The sequence below is a fragment of the Notothenia rossii genome, assembly GCF_949606895.1.
Source record: "Notothenia rossii genome assembly, chromosome: 7".
Classification (NCBI taxonomy): domain Eukaryota; kingdom Metazoa; phylum Chordata; class Actinopteri; order Perciformes; family Nototheniidae; genus Notothenia; species Notothenia rossii.
In genome coordinates, this window is record NC_136905.1 from 5774280 (window position 1) to 5800978 (window position 26699).

Genomic DNA, 26699 nt, shown 5'->3' on the forward strand with positions numbered 1-26699 from the left:
GAATAAATTAAAACAAACTAACAATAATATGATCCATATTGAGGGAAATGTCTCTTTCTGCCAACATGTCCGTGTTTAGTGTTAACTCCAGTACAGCGACCCCTTGTGACGGTAAGGAGACACTGTCTTTGTCCAACTTTGTACGTTACCTTGGTCTTCTATTTCAAACTAAAGCTTTCTATTGTGCTCCAAGATCTCAAGATGTCTCTTCAAGGTGATTCAGAGGATTTAAAAAGCCCTACCTTGCCATGTCTAAAGTCTAAGGATCAAAACACTCTGTGATCGAGGTCTGACCCTGAGCTCTCTCTGACCTCCCAATGGAAAATAAATCTGTCTCTTTGCCTGTCTTTAAATCTCGTTTAAAAACCTACTTGTTCTCCCGTGCTTTTGCAGACCACGTTTGAGACGTATCAGTGTGTGTTTTCTAAATTGGGGTTCTCCATTTTGTTGTGTTTTCAAATGTGTTTACATCGTGTATGAGGGTTTTCAGTCTGTGGCTATCAGTATGGTTTTATTGTCTCGTGCTTTTACATTAGTTTCTTTTTGTCCTATCGGTTTCATCTAAATGTATTTATGGTGGTTTTTTATATATTTATTGATGTACAGCACTGTTGGGAAAATACTGAATGTCCTCTTCCAATCTGAGAGTAACATGATAACAAAGGTATCCCAACTGTAGCTGTGAACATGACAGGATGTGTGATTACCTAGAAGAGCATCAGGACTGTTTGAGGCATATGATAGCTATGTGATTAACATGATGATTCAGCCTCTATGGAGAGAGACATATGACAAGCATGATTATTTCTGACGTGGAGCTAATCTGAAGTAAACATTGAATACTGCTTTCTATTCCTCCATCTTGTGACTGTGGAACTCCCTCTCTTGGATATCAGCATGTGAAGGACACTGTTCAGGAACTACTTGATGCTCTGTATGTGATGACTACTTCCATTCTGGAGAGGATCAGAAACACATGGATCCTGAGATTGAAGCTCAAGCCGGGGACCAGTGAGATTTAACATTTTGAAGTATTCGGAAAAAGTCATATTTTTTAGAAAAAGTCATATTTTTTAGATTTTTTAGAAAAAGTCATATTTTTTTTATCTTTGAGATCTTAATTTTTTTTGATTTTTTTGAAAAAGTCAGTTTTTTTTGAAAAAGTCAGAATTTTGAGATTTTAACAAAGTAAGAATTTTTGGGGATTTGGAGAAAAAGTCAGAATTCTTAGAGAAATTTGAGAAAAAGACAGAATTTTGAGAAAAGGCCACATTTTTTTGAAAAGTCTGGATTTGGATTAAAAAGTCAGAATGTTAAGAATGTTGTACATGACAGGATGTACTGCTTTCTATTCCTCCATCTTGTGACTGTGTAACTCCCTCTCTCGGATATCAGCATGTGAAGGACACTGTTCAGGAACTAGTTGATGCTCTGTATGTGATGACTACTTCCATTCTGGAGAGGATCACAGATACATGGATCCTGAGATTGAAGCTCAAGCCGGGGACGAGGGATATTTTTCCTAACAAGCACTTTGGTTAACTCTGTTGTTTTTTAAATGTGCTATATAAATTAAGTTGTATTGAATTGGAAGTGATCGTCTGAAGCTGCTGCTCACCGACTCTGATCTGGATGTTGTCCCCGGTGGACGGGTCCTTCAGGTGGTCGATGGAGCTCAGCATGTCCAGCGCCATGTCGCAGATATGGTGCGCGTGAAAGGTGGTTTTATTGGGAACGCCGGCCACCACCATGTAGGCGTCGCGGATCGTCTCCACCTGCACAGAAAGTCAACTTTATTGCCTATATTTAAACTTAAAAAAGATATACCTATATACACACAATCAACACACACATTTATACATATGCACACCTTAAGAGATAATCAATATATACAAAATAGCAGTCACTTCAATATCTTTGATGTGTGTAGAAAGGAGGGAGACAGTAACTACAGACAGACTAACACACTTCTCTCATTGATTACATTTGTCAGAAATCAGGATCTGACTATTTATTTATACCGGAGGGATATTGGGTTTCGTGACAGTTGCTCAATGTCAGAATAAAATTAAGTCAAAGATTGAATATGCATAATAAAATAAGGTGGTAAGGTAAAATGTCCAATAGAAAAATAAAACACAAAAACATATACATATTGATGTAAACATAGAAGTTAAACTCAAAATAATCACATTTAAGTATATATATTCTGATTCAATTATATAGGTAGAAGCAAAATGTAAAAAAAAAAAAGTGTGAGCTTAATTTTATATTCAGGAAATAGAGAAATATTAGGCAACAAAAACTGATCATAAACATTTGTCAAAAGTACATCTCAAAATAAACGAGAGTTGAAAGTAAAGTGTAAATATGCACATCAGGCAAGAGCTGCACGATTAGTACATTTTTCAATGTGACAGGAAAATAGCTGCTAACTATTTTTGATTGTCGAATAATTGCTTAATAAATTTCCCCTGCAAAAATGTCAGAAAAGGCTGTTTTCACGCTTTTAATAATATAGAGTTTTCGTCAGTTACTGTTTTATATCGAATTGGACTTAAAAAAAAAATCCAAAGAATCCCCCTTGGACTTTTTCTAAGATCAAACAATTCATCTTGAAAATATTTGGCAGATGAATCGATAATGAGAAGGATCGTGAGTTGCAGTCCTGCACCAGGCTGTTTTTCACAGACCTTATAGACGTTGTGCTTCTCGCTGAGCGTTTTTCACGCTTTAATAATATGCAGATTTCCTCAGTTACTCTTTTTAATGTCGAAAAGGACTCACGACACATCTAAGGAATTCCCCTTGGACTTTGGGATGGACTTGTTGCCAATAATTTCTGACATTGTTAAAGATCAAAACTGTGGGGGAAACTTCTGAAGCACCTGGAGTCAGGACTCAGAGAGACACGAGGAGAGCTGGAGCTTTGATGGCAAACACTGACGGTTTATTTGAAGCTTCGGCCGGAGAATTCACAAGACATGTCACGGGCCACGGTCTGACCACACGGTGGAGATGCCTCAATCAATTCTGAAGACCCTTCCTGTAGCTCTAGGTTTTAACTAGTTCAGAGTGTAATAATCGAAATTCTTCAATAGATAGACGAAACAGCTGAGGACACTGAATCACATTTGTTGCTTATGGCTCGGGGTCATCTACACCCTGAGAAGGATGTGTTCCAGGTGTCCCACAACAATAACTATCTCTGACAGACTGAGTTGCCCGGTCATAAACTGGCAACATCATCAAAATGCTTGGGCAGCCCCTCCTTACCTGTTAAGCCCCGAGCCTGTTTTTCAGGTCTCAGGCTCGAAAATGACATTCCCAGAACAAATGACCATATCTTCACTTCTAAAAGGGGAAAATTAATAATATTTTTTCTCAAAGCAGGGTTACATCTGTGAGTTGGATGTAGAAGTGTCGGAATCAATACAGATGTTTTTATTTAAGTAAATTCAGATTGAAAACAGTAAAAAAATGTAAATTATAGAGTCCGTTCAAAAGAAAAAATTACTTATAGTGAAAACCACCCTTGAATGATGGGATGGTAGACTAAAAGCTTTAGGAATCCAAACTACAACATATAATAAGTACCCTGTATCAAGATTGATGCAAAACAAGTGAAATGTGACCTTTGTAGAGAGATTTAGCAAAATAAAACACTTCTGGGGTCATTTGGGTGGATTTTCCATATCTCTGGCCCCCCTCGTCGATTTTGATGATTGACATCTCTTTTTAACCACTAAAGCCAATTGAATCGAGGGGAACTCCCTCATACACACACACACACATTACCAAATAAGGAGTGAGAGTGAAGCATAGCCAAAACCGGAAGCTGCGATAACTCTGGTGGCTACCATTAGCAGCTAACTGTTACTCTCCGATCTTTACATAAAAATGGAATTATGGATTATAAATAATATTTTCAAAGTGACAGACACATTCAATTAACCTATGGATTAACCCTCAGCAGTGTTTTTTCTCGTTTTAATGCCATTGAACACGACTTTTGATCAGAATAACAGCTAAGGTGAGACGATGTCCCGTTTTTGCTCCGTAATGCTAAGTGTTTTGATGTCTGTGTTTGCTTCCCCTGTCGCGAGTTCTGATCGCTCAGTGATAATATATATACCTATATAATCTGTGGACTCTCAGCTTTAATCGGATATCTTGTATGTGCAGCTACGATCAGTAATAAGGGTACTTTTACCTTGAGTCCTGTGCTAAGTGGCATTCTTTCGCTCAGGGCTCATTTAGACGCTTGTTATGAGACTTGTGTTTTGTTTTGGTAAAAATTGTTTGTTTCGTCAGTTAGATGAGATTCTTCCCGTTAATCTGGTATAACACATTAATAGGTTTTTAAATATTAAGATGTCCTGAGACACAGTGTCGTAAAAAAAAGCCCCAAAGACCCGCCGAAGGGGTCTTTGGGGCTTAACAGGTTTTAAGGGAGATAGCGGCTGATCAAGGTTGGGCATCTGCGTCAGAGGGCAAAAGGTAAACATGTATACAGAATTATTCCCTGACAAAAACAATAATCTAGAAAATATTTAATGTCGATAATGAAAAGGATCTTGAGTTGCAGTCCTGCATCAGGCGGTTTTCCACTGACCTTGTAGACGTTGTGCTTCTCGCTGAGCGTGTCGAACACGATGTAGATCTCGTTCAGCATGTCCACCACCTGCATGGGTGTGATGTGGATGCAGATCTCGTTGAACTTCACCACGTCGCTGAACAGGATGGTCACATCGGGGAAGACCTGGGATAAAAAACAAATAATATATGTTATGATTATGATGATTTGCCTGTTTTTAAATCTCGTTTAAAGACCTACTTGTTCTCCCGTGCTTTTGCAGACCACGTATAAGACGTGTCAGTCTGTGTTTAAAATGTGTTTACATCATGAATGAGGGTTTTCAGTCTGTGGCTATAAGTATGGTTTTTATTGTCTCGTGCTTTTACATTCGTTTATTTTTGTCCTATCGGTTTTGTCTAAATGTTTTTATGCTGCTTTTTTTATATATTGTATTGATGTACAGCACTTTGATCAACTGTTGTTTTTAAATGTGCTATATACATAAATCAGTTTTCAATAAGATGTCTGTTTTTCAAGATTCAAGGCTTTATTGTCATGTGTACATTAGCTACAGTGTAGATATGGCAATGAAACACTTAAAGTGGACCTATCATGCTGTATTTGAATAATATATTGTAGGGCCATACCTATATAAGGTATATTTATACGTTTTATTTTTCAAAATACCAAACAGATCATGCATTTTAGCCATTCCTCATTTCGCTCAATTTAACTGTCTTTGCATGGGCTGATTCTGTGAGAACAGCACCATCTGGTGGCCTGAAATATGTACTACAGCGTCTCCAGCGCTTTCGAACGGCAATGTCCGTGGCTGTCTCCTCCTGATTGGTGGAGTTGGCCCAATAGCCGTAGCGACACTTCTGTGACGTCATAGAAGTGTTCAAATCTGGATCAGTCTGTATCAGATCCGTTGCAGCCCCTTTTTAAGAGATTTGGGTATGGAGGAAAATAGAGAGGGTTGTGTTTTCTGACACTTGGTGAGTTCCCTGGAACACCGGGGACACATATTCATGTATAAAAGACGTACAAAAGTGCATTTTGCATGATAGGTCCCCTTTAAGTCACAGGCTCCTCCTACAGTGCAACATGAATATATATATATAGGACATAGAACGAATAAAACAGATCAAATAGTGCAAGAGAATGTTTTGAGATGTAAATACAAATAAAATAGAAATAGTGCAAGAAGAGTCTATATACAAGTAAATGGAATATGATTTTATTGTTGTCTTTAAGTGAATCCTTTATTGTTAATGTTATTTCATTTGTTTTTAAGTTAGTCATTTTATATGGTGGATACCACAATGATGCATTTAGCACATTGTGATAATGTTAAACGGTACACTCCATTTCTTTCTGCTCTGTACCCCTCATGTGTTTGGTCTTGAATGTCAATAACATTGACCTTTACCTTCATGTCCGCCTTCAGACATCTTTGGACCCTGTTGGCAAAAAAACCCTTCTCACTTCTCCTCACTCCTTTTGCACAGCTGCTGCGAGTGAAGTTAATTTTTTGGTGTAAAATGTTGCTTGTGTAAAAATGGCAGTTCCATTTCCTGTGGAGGTCACTGCTAATCTAAAAGCAATGTTGCATGGCTGACCTCTGACATCCGTGTGCATTGGGTTGACAGAAAAATACAAACTTGAAATGCTAGACTCGTGCTTCCTTTGAGTAAATGATGTGTTAGGATCAGAGGTGGGAAGTAGGGGAGTACAAATACTTTATTACCGTACTTAAGTACATTTATCTGGTGTCAGTACTTTACTCCACTACTTATTTTTCTGAAGACTTTTTACTTTTATTTTTTCCATTTTGAACAGAAATACCTGTACTTTCTACTTCTTACATGTTGAACACAAATACCTGTACTTTCTACATCTTACATTTTGAACACAAATACCTGAACTTTCTACTTCTTACATTTTTAACACAAATACCTGTACTTTCTACTTCTTACATTTTGAACACAAGTACCTGTACTTTCTACTTCGTACATTTTCCAAACAGGCTGGTTCCTTTAGTCTGAATGTGTGTTTGGTGGCGTGATCAGTATTATTTAGACTCATTGCGTGCCTATTGATTTGAACACGATCCGTGTATCCATCATTTCCTGGTCTTCTCTAAAGAAGAGGGACCAATGAAAACGTTGTCATGTTGCCGTTGGTCAGCATGGAAACATTCATTAGCTAACAATGACATTATTGTTCTATTAATATAAAGGGAGGTCAGGTACTCTTTAAAAAAGCTGCTAGTTATGGGTACTTTTTACTTAAGTACATTTCAAAGCCCTTTTACTTTTACTTGAGTAAAGAAGTTTAGTCAGTGCTTCTACTTTCACCAGAGTCTTTTTAAACACGATTATCTGTACTTCTACTTGAGTAAAGCCCGCGTCACACTGTCCCAGAATTGACACCAGCTTCGGCTCTGATCGTAACAACATCGGGCCATTCATGAGGGCATCTTAAGCCATCGTATGACCGCCGGTGGAGTTTCTCAGGCTCCGGCAGCAACTTCGTGAGCGGTGGCAAAATCTTTGACATGCCAAAAAATTGCCGAAAGACCTTGCGAAGTTTCATTTTTGTGTTGAATTCGTGTGTCCATTTTACCCTTAGTAAAGGCCATCATGAGTGCATCTTGTCAAATCGTGTCATCTTCGTCTTTACTTCGTGTGATCATCGGTGCCATCGGGCATTTATCGCCTCACGAAGACAATACGAAGGAATCAAGGACCTGCCCGATTGTCTTACGGCCCGTCCACACACACCAGCGGGCGTGTCTGAAGCTCGACCAACAACCAATCACATGAATCTCCCGCCCCTGACACACAAGCAGCGGTTTGATTGGCTAGAGCATGTACTGGCATATGATTTGATTGGCTTACGCTTCCACCGAAAGCTTCAGAAGCTTCAAAAGTTGAACATTGCTCAACTTTTGCAGCCTGAAATGCCAGGAAAGCTCCGCTCTGCTTCCCACAATGCAGTTCGGCGAAAAGTGACGTCACCCCATTCAAAGTGAATTGGAAGAAGCTTCCAACGCCGCTGTGTGGACAGGCCGTTAGGAAGATCACACGACTACGTGAAGCCCTCGCAATGCCATTGTGTAGCCATCGTATTATAGTAGAATTTGTGTTCTGTGAAACTGAAGAGGATATTACATTGTTTTTGTTACTCTCGTTGCAGTTGTATGTCTTAAATGTAATTTAGGTTAACTTCCTGTTTTATTTAGATGCTTTTATTTTGAAGGCAAGTTTACGCTGTTGACAGGAAGTTGTTGTTGCTATGGAAACAACATGACGGAGTGTGTGGTTCGGGTGCTATCGTGTGGCCCTCTGTAGGCATCGTACTTGCTTCGGCTGTTGCTTGGCCGTTGACCAAGTTCGGGGCCATCTTCGTGCGAAATTCACAATTCCATATTCGTGTGTCCATCTGGTGTCAATTTCGGGACAGTGTTTACTTTTGCCATGTATGTCTATGGCCTCAGTTTGGCAGTTATACAGTGCGCACTCGCAGTGTTTTTGAGTATTATTGTGTACCTGGCACGTCTCCAGCGCAGTGATCCCCTTCCTGAGGCGGTCGGCCACAGCTTTAGGGATCATGGCGTACAGCAAAGAATCTCCTCTCTTCTTCTCCTCGTCCAGCGTCTTGATGACTTCCATCAGCTGAGCGTATTTCTGTTGCTCCTAGAGGATGGGGAAATTGGACAAAAGAGTCTACAGTTACAGTCTCACCTCTTTTTAAAGCTCAAAAATCCCTCTCTGCCTTCTCTAATCCTCTTAATCCACATCTCTCCTGCATGACTAAGGTAAACGATACTGGAGCAGAGCTTTCACCTGGCCGGGCGCTTTAATGCAGGAAACTGGCACTTCTTACATGTTGTGCACTCAGCGTATCATATCATTCAGTTTCTTCTTGGAACCATATTTCAGTACAATTTATAAAGCCCTGTGAACCACCTCAAACTGCTCTGGGATTTGGTGCAAAGTGTGCTTTGTGTGCAATGCTCAATCCCTGCAGAAAAGGGATTTTTCTCCTCACCTGATCCAGGGCCAGCTGTAGCTCGGCCGATTGTTGCGTCCCGGCCAGAATCAGCTCTCTGCTGGAGTCATGCAGGTTCAGATCGTTCACGTACACTCCCATCTTTATCATGTCCTCCACTGTCTCTATGCTGCAGAAGTAAGGAGAGCAAACAAGAATACATGTATTAGGGGTGGTGGAAATAATCGATACAGCATAGTGCCGATATTGTATCGATACACGGACGCCAATTATCGATATTTTATGATATAATCTGTAGCATATCCCTCAGAAAGATGGTCGTACACTTGACTGATGATTTCTAATTTATTGAAAACTCCAAAAACCAACGTAAGAGCTACACAAAGACACAAGACAACAAATACATCTACATCCATATGAGCATTCAACACAGTCTCACGGCATTTCGTGTTATAGTCACGAAATTAATCTATTGATTCGTGTTCACCAACACGATTTCCCAATTTTTTCGTGTCACACAGAACGATTTTAGAAGCAATGTAAATAATAATAAATTAGGAAAAACAGATTTCAGTATTCTGACACAGAACGATTTTTAGAAGCAATGTATTTTTATTGGTAGTATTTTTCGTGCCTGCACCAAATAATAACAAATTAGAAGGAAAAAAAGATGACAAAAAAAGGCACGAAACATACTACCAATAGAAATACATTGCTTTTAAAATCGTTCTGTGTGACACGAAAAAAAGGGGAAAATCGAGTTGGTGAACACAAATCAATAGATTCAATTATTTCGTGATTGTAACACGAAATGCCGTGAGACTGGGTTGGAGCATTACTTTAGAATACCATTCAACAAGCGAACTTCAAATAATTAGCAAAGTTATAATACAGTAGCCTATATAAACGAACATCATATATCACAAACCACATTTTGATATTACAGTTAACACTAACCATGTGCCGCTTGCTAATACTTAAATGTAAACTTTATCTTTTGATATCGCGATATTTAAATATCTCCTTAATATCTGTACTTTATTTCAGTTATTTTTCTCCATCAAGTTTTTGCTTTGGGAACAGTAACTTCCTGCTTATAGCGCAAAGTCGCCTTCAAATAAAAGCATGTCTATATAAAACAGGATGTTACGTTAAGACAAATGTGTGTTTGCCACATACTTAAAGTGGACCTATCATGCTATATTTGAAAAATGTATTGTATATAAAACATGTCTGTGAAGTGTTTTTTTTTAAATACCAAACAGATCATACATTTTAGCCATGCCTCATTTCGCTCTATTTGCAGCCCTGTTTTTGCAAGGGCTGATTCTGTGACTACAGCGCCACTTACAGGCCTGGCATATGTACTACAGATCTCGTGTGAACGGACACGTTCGTGGCCCCACCCCCCATTCCCCTGATAGGTGGAGAGTTGCCCATGTAGGCGGAGCACCCCTTTTCTGACATCAGGAAAATTCAAATCTGTATCAGCTCCGTTTTTAGAGATTTTGGTATGGAGGAAAAGAGAGGGTTGTGTTTTCTGACACTTGGTGAGTTCCCTGACACACCGGGGACACATATTCATGTATAAAATACGTACAAAAGTGCTTTTTGCACGATAGGTCCCCTTTAAATTACTGCAATATAAAGAAATCCAATGGGATTTTCAGCGACCCTTTGCTTTGCTTACTTCTAGGTCTGCCTACTAAAATATGTCATCACTGCACTGCTCTATTCTGTGTCAGAAACATTAAACATAGTCAGTGTGTAGGTGGTGGTCTTACATGGGGGTCCCCAGGAAGATGAGGGAGTCCCACGGGGGGACGTACTTCATCTGGCCCTTCAGGTGGAGAGGTTTCTTCGGAGGCTCCCGCGTGTCCTCAAATATCGTCTCGCTGCGCTTTCCTGAGAGGAATCAGGAGGGAAAGGTAAACAGGACTGTGGTGTGTAGTACACACATCCTTTCCTCAAGTAGAAGTACAGATACTGTACTTCAGTAAAAAGTACCCATAACGAGTAGCTGTTTTAAAGAGTACCTGACCTCCCTTTATATTAATAGAACAATAATGTCATTGTTAGCTAATGAATGTTTCCATGCTGAACAACGGCAACATGACAACGTTTTCATTGGTCCCTCTTCTTTAGAGAAGACCAGGAAATGATGGATACACGGATCGTGTTCAAATCAATAGGCACGCAATGACTCTAAATAATAATGATCACGCCACCAAACACACATTCAAACTAAAGGAACCCGCCTGTTTGGAAAATGAGAGAAGTAGAAAGTACAGGTATTTGAGTTCAACATGTAAGAAGTAGAAAGTACAGGTATTTGTGTTCAACATGTAAGAAGTAGAAAGTACAGGTATTTGGTTTCAACATGTAAGAAGTAGAAAGTACAGGTATTTGTGTTCAACATGTAAGAAGTAGAAAGTACAGGTATTTGAGTTCAACATGTAAGAAGTAGAAAGTACAGGTATTTGTGTTCAACATGTAAGAAGTAGAAAGTACAGGTATTTGTGTTCAACATGTAAGAAGTAGAAAGTACAGGTATTTGTGTTCAACATGTAAGAAGTAGAAAGTACAGGTATTTGTGTTCAAAATGTAAGAAGTCAAAGTAAAAAGTCATCAGAAAAATTAGTCGTGGAGTAAAGTACTGACACCAGAAGCATTTACTACAGTAATGAAGTATTTGTACTCCACTGCTTCCCAACTCTGATGGTGTACCAGTAGGACATGAAACTGGGTTTGAACTCCAACCCAAATAACTGTAGGGCAGAGCAAAGAGCTGTGGATAGAAGTCAAACAAATCAGGGCCTGTGTGTTTTCACAACCACTCTTTCTTGTCATCGATTAAAAAAAAACTTCCACATGATAAGGAAAGGAGACGTCCAAATGTTAAAGGAAGATCTGGAGGATAAATGTTCGCTTTAAGCGTGCCGAGCCGTGCGGGGCCTGTTTTTGGTTGCGCTTCCACTTGGCCTAGTTCCGGCCCGGGGGTACTTTTTCACCTTTTTTCTGGCCCGACTAAATCGTGGTTCTATCGAGGCCAACAAACAGGGCTGAGTCGGGCTGAGTTTGCTAAACTAGAGAGAGAATTGCTGTCAAGGGGGCTACAACTACAACAAGATGAACATATTTGACCGAGATTTAATTGTAATACACGTTTCAAAATGATGCCGAAGCAACAACATACTGATACCGGTTAGTAACAACCATGAATTAATGCTTTGACAAGTCTGCAGACAGACAGCAGGCGAAACACCTTTTAAAATGAGTGTTTTCTAAATGGAGCTTGGCTAAGCTAACGTTATATATGCTCCGACCGTCCACACTCCCAACAACGGCCTACAGACACAAATAAACCAGCGACTGTATTCTCCATGACACAGACAGTCTGTGGTTTGTACTTGTTTAACTTGTGTCTAGTTTCTGAACAGATATGAGGAGCTGTGAGCTCTGAGTGCTAAGAGCTAACGGCTGTGTTGTTTTTCTGGGGCGCTCATTGAAGATGACGTCACGGCTCCGCCTGCACTGCGTTACTATAGTAACTGCAGTGTAAATGCGCCATTACATGACATAGATCAGTGGTTCCCAACGCATTTTTTTTTTTACATATAATTGTAACGCAATACATGATTGTCACTAAAAGCCTTGTCTCTACATTACAATCAAATACAAAAAATAATTGATTAATTAATTTGAATACAAATTCAAGTTAGTAGCTATTAAAAGCATAAAAAGACAGAAATGTATAATTCTTTCTTTAATAGAAATGTTTCTTCTGCGCGTTAAGTGTCCAAACCGGTCTTTTCTGGGTAAGCGCATTTTTAAAACATAGTCATTGTCCATGCCGGTTTCAGTTGGATTATTTGTCACAGTTGCTCCGATCAGATCGGTCTCCTCCATTTCGTAGATTATTTACGACTTTTGAATCCACATAAACACATCGGCAAAATCCGGCTTACTTTGAGCATGTGTTTTAAACAGTTTAATCCCTTTGTGAATTGATTCCACTTGCGCCGTCCTTTAATTTGTTCATACAGCAGGAATCCAATTGAATTAATCCTGAGTCCAATAACCATCAAAGTCACTCCAATAGTGCTCCTTAGTTACGCTTTCATCCTCCTTTAACTAAATACTTCACATTCAACCAGTTTGTGACAGCAGTTGTAGCATTTTTGAGACTTTGAAACTTTAATTACCGCTGTTGCGCCCCCCCTCTTGTGAAAAAAGGTTCGGAACCCCTGACCTAGATGACTAACGTCCACCAAACACAGATTAAAACTAAAGTAACCAGCCTGTTTTTAAAATGTAAGAAGTAAAAGTAAATAATAAGTAATGGAGTAAAGTACTGATACCAGAAAAATGTACTTAAGTACAGTAACGAAGTATTCGTACTCCACTACTTCCCACCTCTGCAAATTAAAAAAACTAGCTTGTTAGAAGTGAAGCGGCTCTGACCGGTGACGGTTTGGAAAGCCAGAAGTTCAATGTCCTCTCCTCCAGAGTTAGCTGAGCTGTTGTACTGCGTGACGGTGCCGCTGTACTCCTGGTCCGAACCCTTCATCTCCTCCATGTCCTTAGACCTCCCTTCATCTGAGGAAGAGGAGCAGAAACAGTGAGAGGAGACAGGACTGAATGAACCAGGTTTTAAGTTAAAGAGAGAGAATCTTTTTTCCTGAGGCTCTTTACACAGATTACACATGTTTATGTATAAAATATGTGAAAAAGTAGATTTAGCTAAATAGGTGACCTTTAAGAAGGAGAGTTAAAAAGGGCTATAACTGTGTGAAGGCTGTGTGTTGAATACTAATCACAGCCAGGCTGTAGCAGAATGGTAATGTTCAACATGAGAGTATATTACTAATTCATCGCCTTGTTATAAATTCTGTTTCTTGCCCGCTCTTGATGGTTATGTTCGGGTTTTATGTCCATTATGTTTCATTCTTGCACAAAACATTAAAATAATAATTGGTTGAAGAAGTATTAAGTTAAAGTACTGATGATACAGTGGAAAATACACTTACAAGTAGAAGCATTCAAAATGATTCTTGAGGAAAACTTGGCTTAGTAATAAACCGAAAGTACAAAAGGTAATAGTGCATTTCAGAATAGTACAAAGGATATAACTGTATAATAATTATTGGTGTAAAAACATAACTCTAATGTTGCCGGTGGTAAAAATGGGGTTAGATTTATTTAATCCGTATTTAGTTACTAATGTCCGATAAATGTAGTGCAGGAAAAGGTACAACATTTTATAATTTGTACCTTGGATTTGGACATAACATTAGGCGCTTTCACACCGGAGTACTTTTACCCGTATTTTTCCCGTTTAGTTCCGATAGTGCCTGGAATTTTGTGTTCACAGCAAAACTTTTACCCCCATTTTTAGTGCCTGCTAGAGAGGTGGGACTATACTGGGGAGAAAAAGTACACATTTTTGATTGGCGGGGCGAATTGCAAACCACGCCCCGTAAAATTCTGAAAAGATTTTTGAAGCCGCCATTGTATTTGCTGGCATTAGCATTATTAGCATTAGCCCCGCGCACCAACGGAGAGAGAATAACTTATGGCAACACAAAAAAAAAAACATGGAGGCGGTGGAGATGAGGAGGTGTCAGCGTTCTGGTGATTTACTCGGAAGGCTGGGTGTCCCAGCAGCTTCTATTGAAGCCATTCCCCAACGCCGGGGACTTCGGGTGGCAGTATACGCCGTGAAGTGGTTTGCGGCCTGCCAGTAAACCCAAAGCAGAAGAAGAAGAAGTGACGTCAGCGGCTTCATTTGCGTAATCTTCCCTCAGGGAACTTATTCCGGTCTGAACGCGATCTGTACTTAGTTCCATGGGGGAACTAAGTGCTGGGAACTAAGTACGGCAAAGTACTTGGTGTGAAAGCGGCTATTGGAAAAATGAAAAATATGCAAGTAAAGTAGATCAAACAATCACATTTAAAAAAAAAAACTTTTTTACAATACTTGAGTACATCTATTGAGTTAAAGGTGGGGTAGGTAATTTTGGAGAAACCAGCTCGAGTGCGCTAGAATTTGAAAATACACAGCCAGAACAAATCTGCCACTTCCTCACAGAGCCCCTCCTCCAACACACACGAACGCGCACATGACCAATGAGGGCACGAGATAAGTTTGTGCACAGATGGAAGGCTGACAGGCAGGTAGGCCATCCAGTTACTTTAGCCGGGCCGGCTCAGATGATTGGTCGTGCTTTTTACAGTACTACACCTTCCACAGATGAAATTCTTTTATGGATTTTTTGTCAAAGCACTTCAGATATTCATTGCTATCGGGATGTTAAGAGAATTCCATGGAAAATAACAAGTGTATCTCGAGCCGGTTTCTCAAACTTACCTACCCCACCTTTAAATTGCACAAATAATGATTAGTGGTATATTTTACTCTTGAAATACGTATAGCAATAACAGTACAAACATATTTTCTTTAAAATTAACTTAAAGTACAAAAGCTAATAGTGCATTTCAGTATAGTACAAATTATTAGAAAATGTTTTTATTGATTTAAAAAATAGTATTATTGATTTAAAAAAATGTGTTATTGATTTAAAATGACATGCATTCGCTAAGAAAAATAGTCCGTTGTTACCGTTTGAACTACGTAGCAACGCCAACCGTTTTCGATTACAGATTTGAAAACATCGTTGCTTGCTTTAAAAGTAGCACAATTCATGATGTCAAACCTTGGAAAGTATCTAGATATCCCTGCCCTAATGCCAAAGTAACTGGCAACTGAATATGTTTTGCCGTTTGATGACTATGTCTGGACCGTAGCGTAAAAAGGACCGCAGCTCCGTGTTGAGGGTTTCTGCCCCGTTACTTCTCCGCTGTTTTCTTTTTCCTTTCTTCGCTGGAGACTCATCAGCCACTAACCATTCATCCAAATTACTGTGCTCTCCAAATGTATAAAAATTAATATTCAAATCCTCAGACAACGGAAAACTAAAGACGAGCAAACAGTTTGAAAAGCAAAGTGTATACAGTTAAATCGACCAGACTTCTTTCTGCAGATGTGAGCGTCCTTAGCAACGGTCAATAAATCCTTGACAGCGGTCTGTGCTAGTGGATTAACAACGTGTTCTGAATTGACCAATCAGAATCGAGTATTCAACTAAACCATGTAATAATGTCAGATACATGTAGTAAAAGGTACAACATTTTATAATTTGTACCTTGGAAGTGGAAGTATAACATTGTATTAAATGGATGTGGAGGTTAAGTAGATGTACCTCAAATGTGTACTTTCTTGTGTAATACTTGAGTAAATATATTTAGTTAAATTACACCAACAATGTTTGGTGATATCTTTCTTACTTTATTATGCATCAAATTCCCCTTTTTCCCATTTTATTCACTATTTATACTGACATTCACCAGACTGCACTTATTTGATGTGCTCCATTTACAGAATATATATATATGTATATTAATATATGTGCTTTGAAGGTTGAGTAACTTTATGTTATAAAAGTGATTTGTCTCTTGAATCAGTTTGATAATCATTTCCTCTTGACTATATAATAAATATTTCATTTAGCTCTGCCAGATCGGATGACCTTTAAAATGATGGAGTGACTTTATGGACATTTTGTGATCCCATCCATTTGAAATGAACCCTTTTATATACATAATGCAGTGGGGAATGATTGAAATGGAGCGACCCGTTACCTCTTTCTTCTTCTCTCTTTGCTTTCTCATTCTCCTCCTTCTCTCGACTCTCCTCCGAATCCTCCTTGCTCAGTTTGGGAATGTTGACCTTCTGCTTGCTCTCCACCACCGCTACAGACAGCAGCTCAAACACATTGTTCAGATGGGTGTAGATCTAATGAGAGGAAGGATTTGTGTTTCTTAGTTTGTCAGCTATAGAGTGGTGCAGGAACGAGTCCTAAAACCCAGAAGTGAGTTAGCATTACTCCACTTCCTGTTCCCTCGTCTCAGAGCCAATGGGATCTCTCCATAGGAATTTGGAAAATAGCTGGAAATAAGGTTTGTGGTTGAGACACATTTAAGAAACGGATCACGTTTTGTTCTACGGTATTAAATACATCAGCAGTGACCCCACTGGTGATTTCTGAAGAGTTGACGTGTCTGAGAAACAATGGTTGTTAACAAGTTACAACCCACTGTTGTAACTGTGTGTAACTGTGTTGTCACTGTTACAACCCACTGCCTGTGTTTTAACATGTTCTTTTGTTTTGTTTGATTTGTTTTGTTTTAATGTTCTGTATTTTAAATTGTTTTATTTAAGTATCCCAGTAATGTCTGTTGCATGTTTTAAATGTGTTGTATTTACTTGTTTAAAATGAAATGTGTCTTAGGTTGACTTTTAAAATCTGTCCAGGGACTACAGATGAAAAATAGCCTCTTGGCTAACTCTGGCACATTTACAGAAATGTTCATTAATGTGCACTGTCCCTGTTAAATAAATGAATAAATAAAATAAGTGGCTGAATAGGACTACGGAATTTGTGGAGGCCGTTGTACGTCACTACGCCGAACACGTAAACACTCCTCTAAGTTTGTTTCTGTTCTGCTTGAAAGCAAGTGCCTCCTGCAAACTGTTAAAACAAACGCTTCAACTTGAACCATTTAGAATCTGTATGTTTGAATGGATCTTAAGTTGGCGTGACGTCGAAGTCGTGAGACCCTGCTGTACTCGGCTGTAGTTCCTTTATAGCATAACGTTAGCATTTTGCTTCTGGCAATTAGATTTATGATATGAAAATTATAAAAGTAGGGTAGACATGTGGAGATTATCCGGCTGAACAAAACGTGCATTTATCAAACGTGTTTCCCCTGGGTTTACTGCCTTGGCAGGGTGCTGCTCGAAAAAAAATGTCGGCGCGCCCACATTTTTGTTATCCTCTGGAGCAGAGAGGAGCTGTGGATTATTGTTATTGATATCGTACAGTAACAAAGTATTTGTACATTAAAAAGTAATACAGTACAGTGTTACACTGGAGGCCGCTCCATCTCATCTGATCTCTGATATGAAAGCAATCGTGTTATGATCATATTGAGCTATTGGTGTGAGTCTAACATTAAACGAGCAGTCTGCTTGTCATACATTGCTGACGATACATTTTTAGAGGCAATTTGTTGAGTCACTGCCGCTAAATGCCGGTAGCATCAAGCTAGCAAGTCCTGCATTAGCTTCACATCAACAGGTTTAGACAGAACATCCAAATATCCTGAGCTAATTTATTGAATAAACCAACTCACATCTCAATACTGTAGTTCAAAACCGCGGTAGCTGCTCCATCTGTGAGCTATTTTTAGAATGCGCACGCTACCTTCGTTGTCGCGTTCGCGCGCGTTCACCTGGGCAGGCTGTGTGTGGCCTTCTCCCGTGACGATAACGGCTTGCGGTTAAAAAATAATAATAAACACATTTGAAACTTGGGGGGGGACACAAACGGGCAGACAGCAGAGCTCGGGGCAATAAAGCAGATTTGTTTGACTTTTTTACACTTTGTTGTTCTCCTCCTTTCCTCCGCTCTTGTGTCTGATTGTGAGCGTGAGTGTGTGCATTCGTGTGTGTGTGTGTGAGCCCCGCCCTTCCGAAACAGAGCGGAGGGAGAATGTGAATACGCAAAGCATGGGACACTCAAAACATGAACACATTGGATAAATAACATGGCGTTTAGTTTATTTAATAAAAGAGCACATGTTCAATGTGAAAAGTGACCGTAGATAGATTAATTCAGTTGAAATGTGGTGCTATATATATATATTTGTTTTAAATAAAAAACAAAAATAAAAACACCTTGAATTTCAGGCAGGGCGCGGGGCTCCTTTGGCAGGGCGTAGCGCCCCGCCAAGACAATGGTAGGGGAAACACCAAAGATCTTATTTTTTACAATATTCCAAAATCCTATGGAGAAATCCTATTGCTTTTTTGTCGAGGGAACCCATGCGCAGCTTACTTCCGGGTCGGCCTATACAAATACATCATCCCTGCACCACTCTATTGAAATCCAATTTCAATTTATGAGAAACAAATCCGGACTCACGTTATCCCAGGTGAACTCCAGCATGGGTCTGATCAGAGTGAACTCCTCGTTGACCTTCTTGCCCTGCAGGTCGGAGAAGACCTCTTTGAGGCCGTCTCCGATGCGGTACATGGTCATGTCGCGGCGGAAGATCACGCTGAAGGGGAACATGTCGAAAAAGAGGCCTCGCTTCATCGGCAGCTTCTCGTAGCCCGGCGCCGTCTTCTGCTGCGGCGTGCGGTGTTTGAAGGCTGCGTTGTCGAAGTTCATCTTGTAGACCTGGACGGATGAGCAGTGAGACGTCAAGTCACTCACTTAACATGTATTCTTAATGGTTTGAACAACAAAAAATACAGTTTGGGATACAAAAAAAGAATATTATTTTTGATTAAAATTGGATTATTGGCAGTTGCTTTAAACTGCAAACTTTTAGCTTAATTTATATGTTGTCTTTTTTCTGAAAACGTGTTTCAATTTGTACCTGGAGGCTTTGAATTGATGGTAAATAAATAACTAATGGACTATTAGCAAGGAAACCCTCATGTCTCTCTGACAAAGAGCTTCAGAACATTTGCGTCAAAACTTAATATAAAAAACTGATGAGTTATAACTTTTAGTCGTGCGTTGTTTGAAGGCTGCGTTGTCGAAGTTCATCTTATAAACCTGGACGGTGTGATGTTTATTCAATGTTTGAATTACAAGTTAGTTTCTGGTCATTTGAATTAAAAAAAATACAGTTTTGGAAACAAAAAAAGAACATTATCTTGAAGAAAATAGGATTATTGGCAGTTGCATTAAACTGCAAACCTTTAGATTAATTTATGTTATATGTTGTTCAAAACTGGTTTCAAGTTACAACTGGAGGCATTTTTATGGTAAATATTTAACTAATAGACTATAGAGTGGTGCAGTGACGCGTCCTACAAACCCGGAAGTGAGTCAGCATTTCACCACTTCCTGTTCCCTCGTCTCAGAGCCAATGGGATTTCTCCATAGGATTTTGGAAAATAGCTGGAAATAAGGTCTGAGGTTGAGACACATTTAAGAGACGGATCACGTTTTTGACATTAAATACATCAGCAATGGTGATCTTTGAAGAGTTTACGTGTCTGAAAAACGATGGTTGTTACCAAGTGGCTGAATAGGACTACAGAAGTTATGTTGGACGTTGTACGTCATTACGGAGAACACGTAAACACTCCTCTCAGTTTGTTTGCCCTGTTCTGCTTGAAAGCAAGTCCCTGCTTCCTTCAGACTGTTCAAACAAACGCTTCAACTCGTACCATTTAGAATCTGTATGTTTGAATATGGATCTTAAGTTGGCGTTACGTTGAAAGAGCGACCCTGCTGTAGTTCCTTTATAGCATAACGATAGCATTTTGCTTCTGGCGACTAGATTTATGATTAGAAAATTATAAAAGTAGGGTAGACATGTGGAAATGATCCGGCTGAACAAAACGTGATCCGTCTCTTAAATGTGTGTCAACAGACCTTATTTCCAGCTATTTTCCAAAATCCTATGGAGAAATTGCATTGCGTTTTTGTCGAGGGAACCGGAAGGTACCCATGCGCAGATTACTTCCGGGTTTTAGGACGCGCCACTGCACCTCTCTATTAGAAAGGAAAACCTCTGGCCTTCTTTCACTAATGCTATAACTTAGGAAGTCTTCAGTTAAAAACATCATGTGAGATATAGACATCAGTCTAAATGTTACAAATAGCTTATTTCTGACTATAAATAATTATTAAATGGTTATCAACATGAATTAAGTTTTTGGTTACATCTTATAACCTTTGTTTTATTAAAAATATATCTCTTATACAATTAAAAATGCCTGTAAATGGGACCTTATGAGTTACTTATGAATACAAATGTGACCTTCGGTTTGGGAAGCGCTCGCTTGTTATTTCCAACAGTGATTTATTTCTGCTTATGGGAAAAACAGCAGGGGTGACAGCAATGTTATTCTAGACAGTATTTAAAAACACAAAATACAGTTTGAGCTCATTTTCTTGCAGCGGATCAAATAAAATCATTGATTTTCTGGATGACGTTTTACAAACTGTACATATTGACTTATTAAGAGATTAAAAGAGCTGTTCTTATTTTATGTTTGTTAGTCTCAATCCTCTCCTTCATGCATTTGCGATAATTAAATAGCTACGGCCAACATCACAAACAGGCTTGAACTTAATAATAATACTTTTGATTTAAATAGCGCTTTTCCTGGTGCTCAAAGCTCTTAAATGTTAATATTGATGATAGCTGAAGCCAGACAGTAAGACAACAGGAACACGTGCTTGCACATTTGACTTTTGTTCTCCTGTAAATTATTTCCCCAGCCCAATAAACACTCATCTCCATCCAATAAGCACTTGCTGTCTGAGTGTAAACAAGCTTTCCGCCTAGCGTCCCGTTGAAGTTGATTGAGATATTTCCATGCTGATGACCTCATACTTGACCTCAGTACATACCACATACGTCATTTTCTCCGTCTCCTCTTTAGACAGGATTTCCACTTCGATGTCTGTGCTGTAGAATTGCCGTCCCACTTGAGACAGCTGTCCTGCAGGAGACAATCAAACACACACAGGTCATAGATGAGTGGAGGTCAACTTGTAGGACATTCAGGCTTCATCGCAATAACACTTGAGAGTAATCGAAAGGCCCTGTTAGGTGTTTTTGTATCCGTGGCCTGAATGGATTGACCTTGCCTGCTAACATTGGGACAGATCATTTATTTTACTTTCTAACACAGTATACCATAATCTATGAACTAAAAGCATAAATACTGGTCTGTGTCTAATCCTATTCACACTGTTAATATGTTATATATATATTTTTGGTTGTTTTGTACAAAAATTATTTGTTTAAAGTGCACCTAGCATGCTATTGTTAGGCATATATTATGGGTCTCAGATATATAAAAACATATGATGTGTTTTGCTCAAAATACAGACAGTTAAACCGTGCATCACCTGCTAGCTAATATGGACTAGTGAGTTATGTATGTGTGATAAAGAGAGGGTCTGTTAGTGTGTTAATTTTAGGCAGACTTTTGAATGTAAGTTTGAAAATGTGTACAAATGTTTAGAAAGAGACGTCACTTATTGTGTGTATGCAGCCACATTGTAGTGAAGTGTGTGTGGGTGGGTGTGTGTGTGTATAATATATATATATTTATATGCTTCTCTTGCACTTTTGGTTGCATTTCGTTGTCCCGGTATTTCTATAATGACGATAAAGTGATATCTAATATAATATAATTAGGCTCATCACTTTCAGTTTTAAAGGTCAAACTGTTAGCTACATAAACCTATTAACTGTTGTGTCATTGGTTCTCTTGGTCCAATACTGTTTGATAACTTTAATTAAAACAAATATGATCATCTCATAAGGCTATTTCAAAGAGTACACTCCAGTGCTCTCAATGTCTTTTCTAACCTTCTCACTGGTTTCAGTTCAGTTCTTTGCATTATGAAAATTAATGTGCATAGACTTAACATATTGTCCACACACGGTGAACTCAATGTTGCTTTAATGTGATCGAGGTTATCTATATGTAGCATCACAGCTGAAAGTGAAGGTTGGCTTCTCCACAATGCCTTTCAACTAAAAAGAAGACATGGTGTACACTGTTTTGACTTTTGTACTAAAATGGATATATTCCTTTTGGCATCCACGGAAAGATATTGTGTTAAACACCTAAAATACCATGTTTTGTTTTTCAAAAAAGTATAGGCCGTTTTTAAATATGCAAAAAAAGGGCATTAAATAATTTATAATGTGTCGTATCATATTCATTGGACAAACCAAATAACACTTTGGAGTAATTGTCTGTAGTTTTTTTTTAAATACTTAAAGTGGACTTATCATGCTATATTTGAAACATATATTGTAGGGCCATACCTATACAAAACATGTCTGTGAAGTTTTTTTTTCAAAAATACCAAACAGATCACCCATTGTAGCCATGCCTCATACTGCTCATACTCCTCTTTTGAAGCCCTGTTAGAGAAACGCGGATCTTGGGTCCTTAGCTTGAAAAAATAGAAAGAAGAGGAGGCGGAGCTAATGCCTGATCAGAATTCTACCGGAGATAAAGTTAAATTCTGCTGTGATAAAACGCCATCCTGTTCTAAACCACATCAAGGATTATTTCTGAAACAGTATGGAGCTCAAATGCTTTTTCTCTTGCGGGTTTATCAAAAGGTGAGTTCCTTTTTTTATTTCCTGCTTTTTAAAAACACATGTGCTCTTCAGTACAGGTTAGCTCTGAGTGTTAGCGAGGCTTGCTAATGTAAACAAAGACAAGATTACGTCCAAAACACATCAGGCATTGTTTCTGATAGCCATTTTCTGTGGGTCCGCTGCCGATTTGACGTCAGTTCGGATGGAATCTGTATCCGCTCGTTGTGCACCCGTTTTTAAAAGATTTGTGTACGGAGGAAAAGAGATAGGGTTTTATTTTCTGACGCTGCGTGAGTTCCCGACGCACCGGGGACACATATGTTTGTATAAAATACATCACAAGTGCATTTTGCGTGATAGGTCCCCTTTAAGCACATTTAGGTTAATGGGATTCGAGCGTATCCCAGCATGCAATGGGTAGATACCTACTTAAACACACTTTGAAGATTTAGGCTGCGATTGATTAGTCAATTTCCCTTAGAAAGGTTCCCAACTCGACCTACAGTACGTGGCTGCTTCAATAAGAGCATTACTATATTATAGCAGTTGGATTTTGATTAGCAGTTGTCTTTTTCTACATTGTTCCTGAATCCCATTACGTTTTTCCCGGAGGTTAAGGAAGAGTGCTTATGGAAAGATAGGACCTTCACTTGTTTAACCCTAGCCCTAGGTTTTGGCGATTAGTCTTTTTAGTGAAATTAACTTAGAGTCCTTAAGTGGCGCCCAGGTTACTGTTGAAAGATTATAGGAGAGGAGCTTTAATTCTTCTTTTATTATCTCCCTTAACCTAGGTTACACCCGAAAATCCTTTATGAAAGGAAAGGAATATCAACCAGTGTGATTCTCTTGGCACCGCAGTCGTCTTTGAAAGGAGCTTCAATGCTTCCTTTATAATCTCCTTAAACATATAGGACTCACTGGACTATCCTTTACAAAAGGAAAAGAACAACTATCGTCATGTCGTAATTAAATGGCCGGGTGTAAGTGCAACATTTATCCCCCACATCTTTCCTTAACATGTGGACGGTTTTTTTTAATCGAGGTCAAGAAACAGTGGTTTTGAAAACACAGGCCTTGATTTGTTTGATTTCTACCCACAACTCTTTGCTCTGCTCTTGTTCTTTGGGTTGGGGGTCAAACCCGGTTTCCTGTGACTGGTAAAGTGTGGTAAACCCTTTATTTATAAAACGGACAAGTCAAATCAAGCAATCTGATTTGTTCTTAGCCGTGATATACTGAGCGTATACCACGGGTAGAATTGTAAGTTACTTTTCACAACAAGTCAGTATCCCTCCGCGTCTGAGAAAAACAGTATACCGTCGGGCCGAACCACGCCCCTTAGCTGTGATATAATGAGCATATACCACGGCCTGTCGTGAGTTATTGCTTAAATATACAGTCTGGGTAAACCGTAGCTCTGGGCCTCGTTACCTTTGACGAACTGGGTGAAACCTTTGCGGGTGCTACGATAGTGCAGCGTGAGGCTCGTCTCGCACTCCTCCTCCACGCAGAAGCTGGGCGGCTGCACTTTGGGGAAGGAGAAGCGAAAGTACTCGTGCAGGTTGTCCAGCTCGTTGATGAAGTCGCGCACATTTCGCCCCAAGACCTAAAAAAGATGGATGATGATGATATTTAAATTGTAAACTGTGCGGTTTGTTTGTTGTGAATTATGTTCCTTGTTAAAGTAGTTTTTCATGTTGTCAGAATACTGGGTATCGAGGATCTATTTTAACGTCTTTCTGATGCTAAGTAGTCATTGTTTTTGTTTCTACACCTCCCAATGATCGCCTTTTACACCAACAAACGGTACAGTAATGTTTTAACACACAATGTACACAATATCTGTTTTCTTTTTGTGTTACTGCCGAGTTTTATTCCATATTTTATTTCTATGTAAACACTGCTATATTTCACTATATTTTTTATTATTTAAAATACTTTTTAATTGTATTATAGGTTTCTTAAAATAGTTCTCTATCTGTGTTTTTTTAATGTTTGTTCTACTTATATGTATGCACCACGACACCAAGTCAAATTCCTCGTACGTGTGAACCTACCTGTTAATAAACCTGATTCTGATTCAATGCATTTCCTCTGGATTTTCTATCATTGATTTATTTTTTAATGAATGAACGAGACCTTCGTTGCCCATTACAAACATTCAATTGCAAGTAGACGTGCTTTTTGTACTGCTCAACACATCTGAACAGTTCTTGTCCAGATCCAAGCTTCATGATGTGGCGGCTCGCACATGACTTAACCATTTACTCAGAAATATTAAACATAACCGTATTCCATGAGGCCATATGAGCTTCGATTTAGTGACTAATGCATCATCAGTCAGTGATGTAGTGTAGACATGAGGACATGCACTTAATGCTGCTGTTAGCTAAAGATAATCTGAAGGGAGGGTTCACTACATCACCTTTAGGATCCGCTCGTATCCGTAGTTTCCGATCCTCTTGACCATATAGACCCCGAAGGCGTACATCAGCTCGTCGTGGGTCTTTCCCAGAACCTCACCTGCCGCCTTGGCCAGCCGCAGGATCAGGTTGTCACTGCGTGGTAGAGAGAAAGCTATTAATGTTAAAGGAGGCATGTGGCGCAGTGGATAGAGCCTTGGTGTTTGGATCAGGGGTTCACAGGTTCAAACCCCACTGCAGTCAGCATGTCGTTGTGTCCCTGGGCAACACACTTCAGCCCAAATTGCTCCTGTGGGGATTGTCCACAGTAGTGAGTATGTAAATTGCTTTGGATGAAAGCGTCTAACATGTAATGTAATACATGTGGCTTTTAACATATGCTAAGTTAGCTGCTAATGCTACGAGATTTAAAATCAGTTTTCTGGTAGAGCTCTGACAAAGTAAAGTAAGCAACGTTTCATCAAACAAAGACAAGTGCAGGAGTGAGCACATTCAAAATGAGAGTACGAATAGTCAAAGTAATACAACATTTACTAATGAATACTTGCTGTATTACTGTGCTAAACTGCATGACACTACAGCTGTTTCTGACATGGTGTCCAACATGTTGAAGGGTATCGTCATAGGCAAGGGTAGTTTTCTTGTAAAGCACATTTCAACACAAGGCAATTCAAAGTGCATTAAGATAACGTTTAAATAAATGGGAAGACAGTCATTAAAAAGGAAGAAAATACAATTAAAACAAAGTTAAATAGCATAAGACCGATGTAAATACGAGTAGAGAGGTTACTCTCTTCTCTCTATTGTCCTTGACTTCCAGCTACTGTCTTTTTTGTGTGTTTATTGTGCATTTTTGATGGGTGTGTAATGTATGTGAGTAGTGTGTAATGTTTGACAGTTGTTCTTTAAAAAATGTAATACAACATTTCAGTTTACTCTCAAAATGAAGAAGATATGAAGAGTTATTTGATTTGATTAAAAAGGCAGTAGTTCATATTTCCCCCTCGACATTTGTTAGCATTTGAGCTGCACATAAGCTTAGGCCCCTAAATACAGAATATCTAACCAAAGAATAAATGTCATTATTGTGACTGGCAGCCGAGTTTTAGCATTTATTCAAGTCTTAAAATGCTTCACTTGAATAGTGCAAAAGTCCGGTTGCTGTGGTAGGCTATTATATAAGATTCCCTTGTGAATATTTGGCCTCAAAATCCGCAGTTTTTGCTATTCAAGCACTTAAAACCTCAATTCAAGCACCACAGTATGACGGGGAAACATGATTTACGTACTTGTACATCTGATGTCGGACGAACTTGAGGTGGGGTATCTCTGCTCGGTTCTCGATGAGCCTCCACACGTCCTCTCCGTAGGATTCATTAATATAATCGTTGACGGCTTCCAGGTACAGGCCGTACATCTTCAGAGGGTTGGAAACCTCCATATCGATGCCTTGGTTAACTGCT

The 26699-nt window shown here is 39.1% G+C and overlaps 1 protein-coding gene across 1 annotated transcript; it reads right to left on the reverse strand.

Annotated features, from left to right (window-relative positions):
* Window positions 1–1218: 1218 nt before the first annotated feature.
* LOC307013507 (soluble guanylate cyclase 88E-like) lies at window positions 1219–26699 on the reverse strand (the record flags this gene model as incomplete). The annotated part of the gene is made up of 13 exons (XM_079640908.1): window positions 26526–26699; window positions 25239–25371; window positions 24245–24419; window positions 21097–21188; window positions 18643–18900; window positions 16298–16451; window positions 13061–13195; window positions 10381–10501; window positions 8636–8765; window positions 8134–8280; window positions 4616–4762; window positions 1619–1775; window positions 1219–1226 (listed from the first exon to the last, which is right to left on the reverse strand). The coding sequence occupies exons 1-13, from the start codon at window positions 26675–26677 to the stop codon at window positions 1219–1221; spliced, it is 1809 nt and encodes a 602-aa protein (XP_079497034.1). The 5' UTR covers window positions 26678–26699.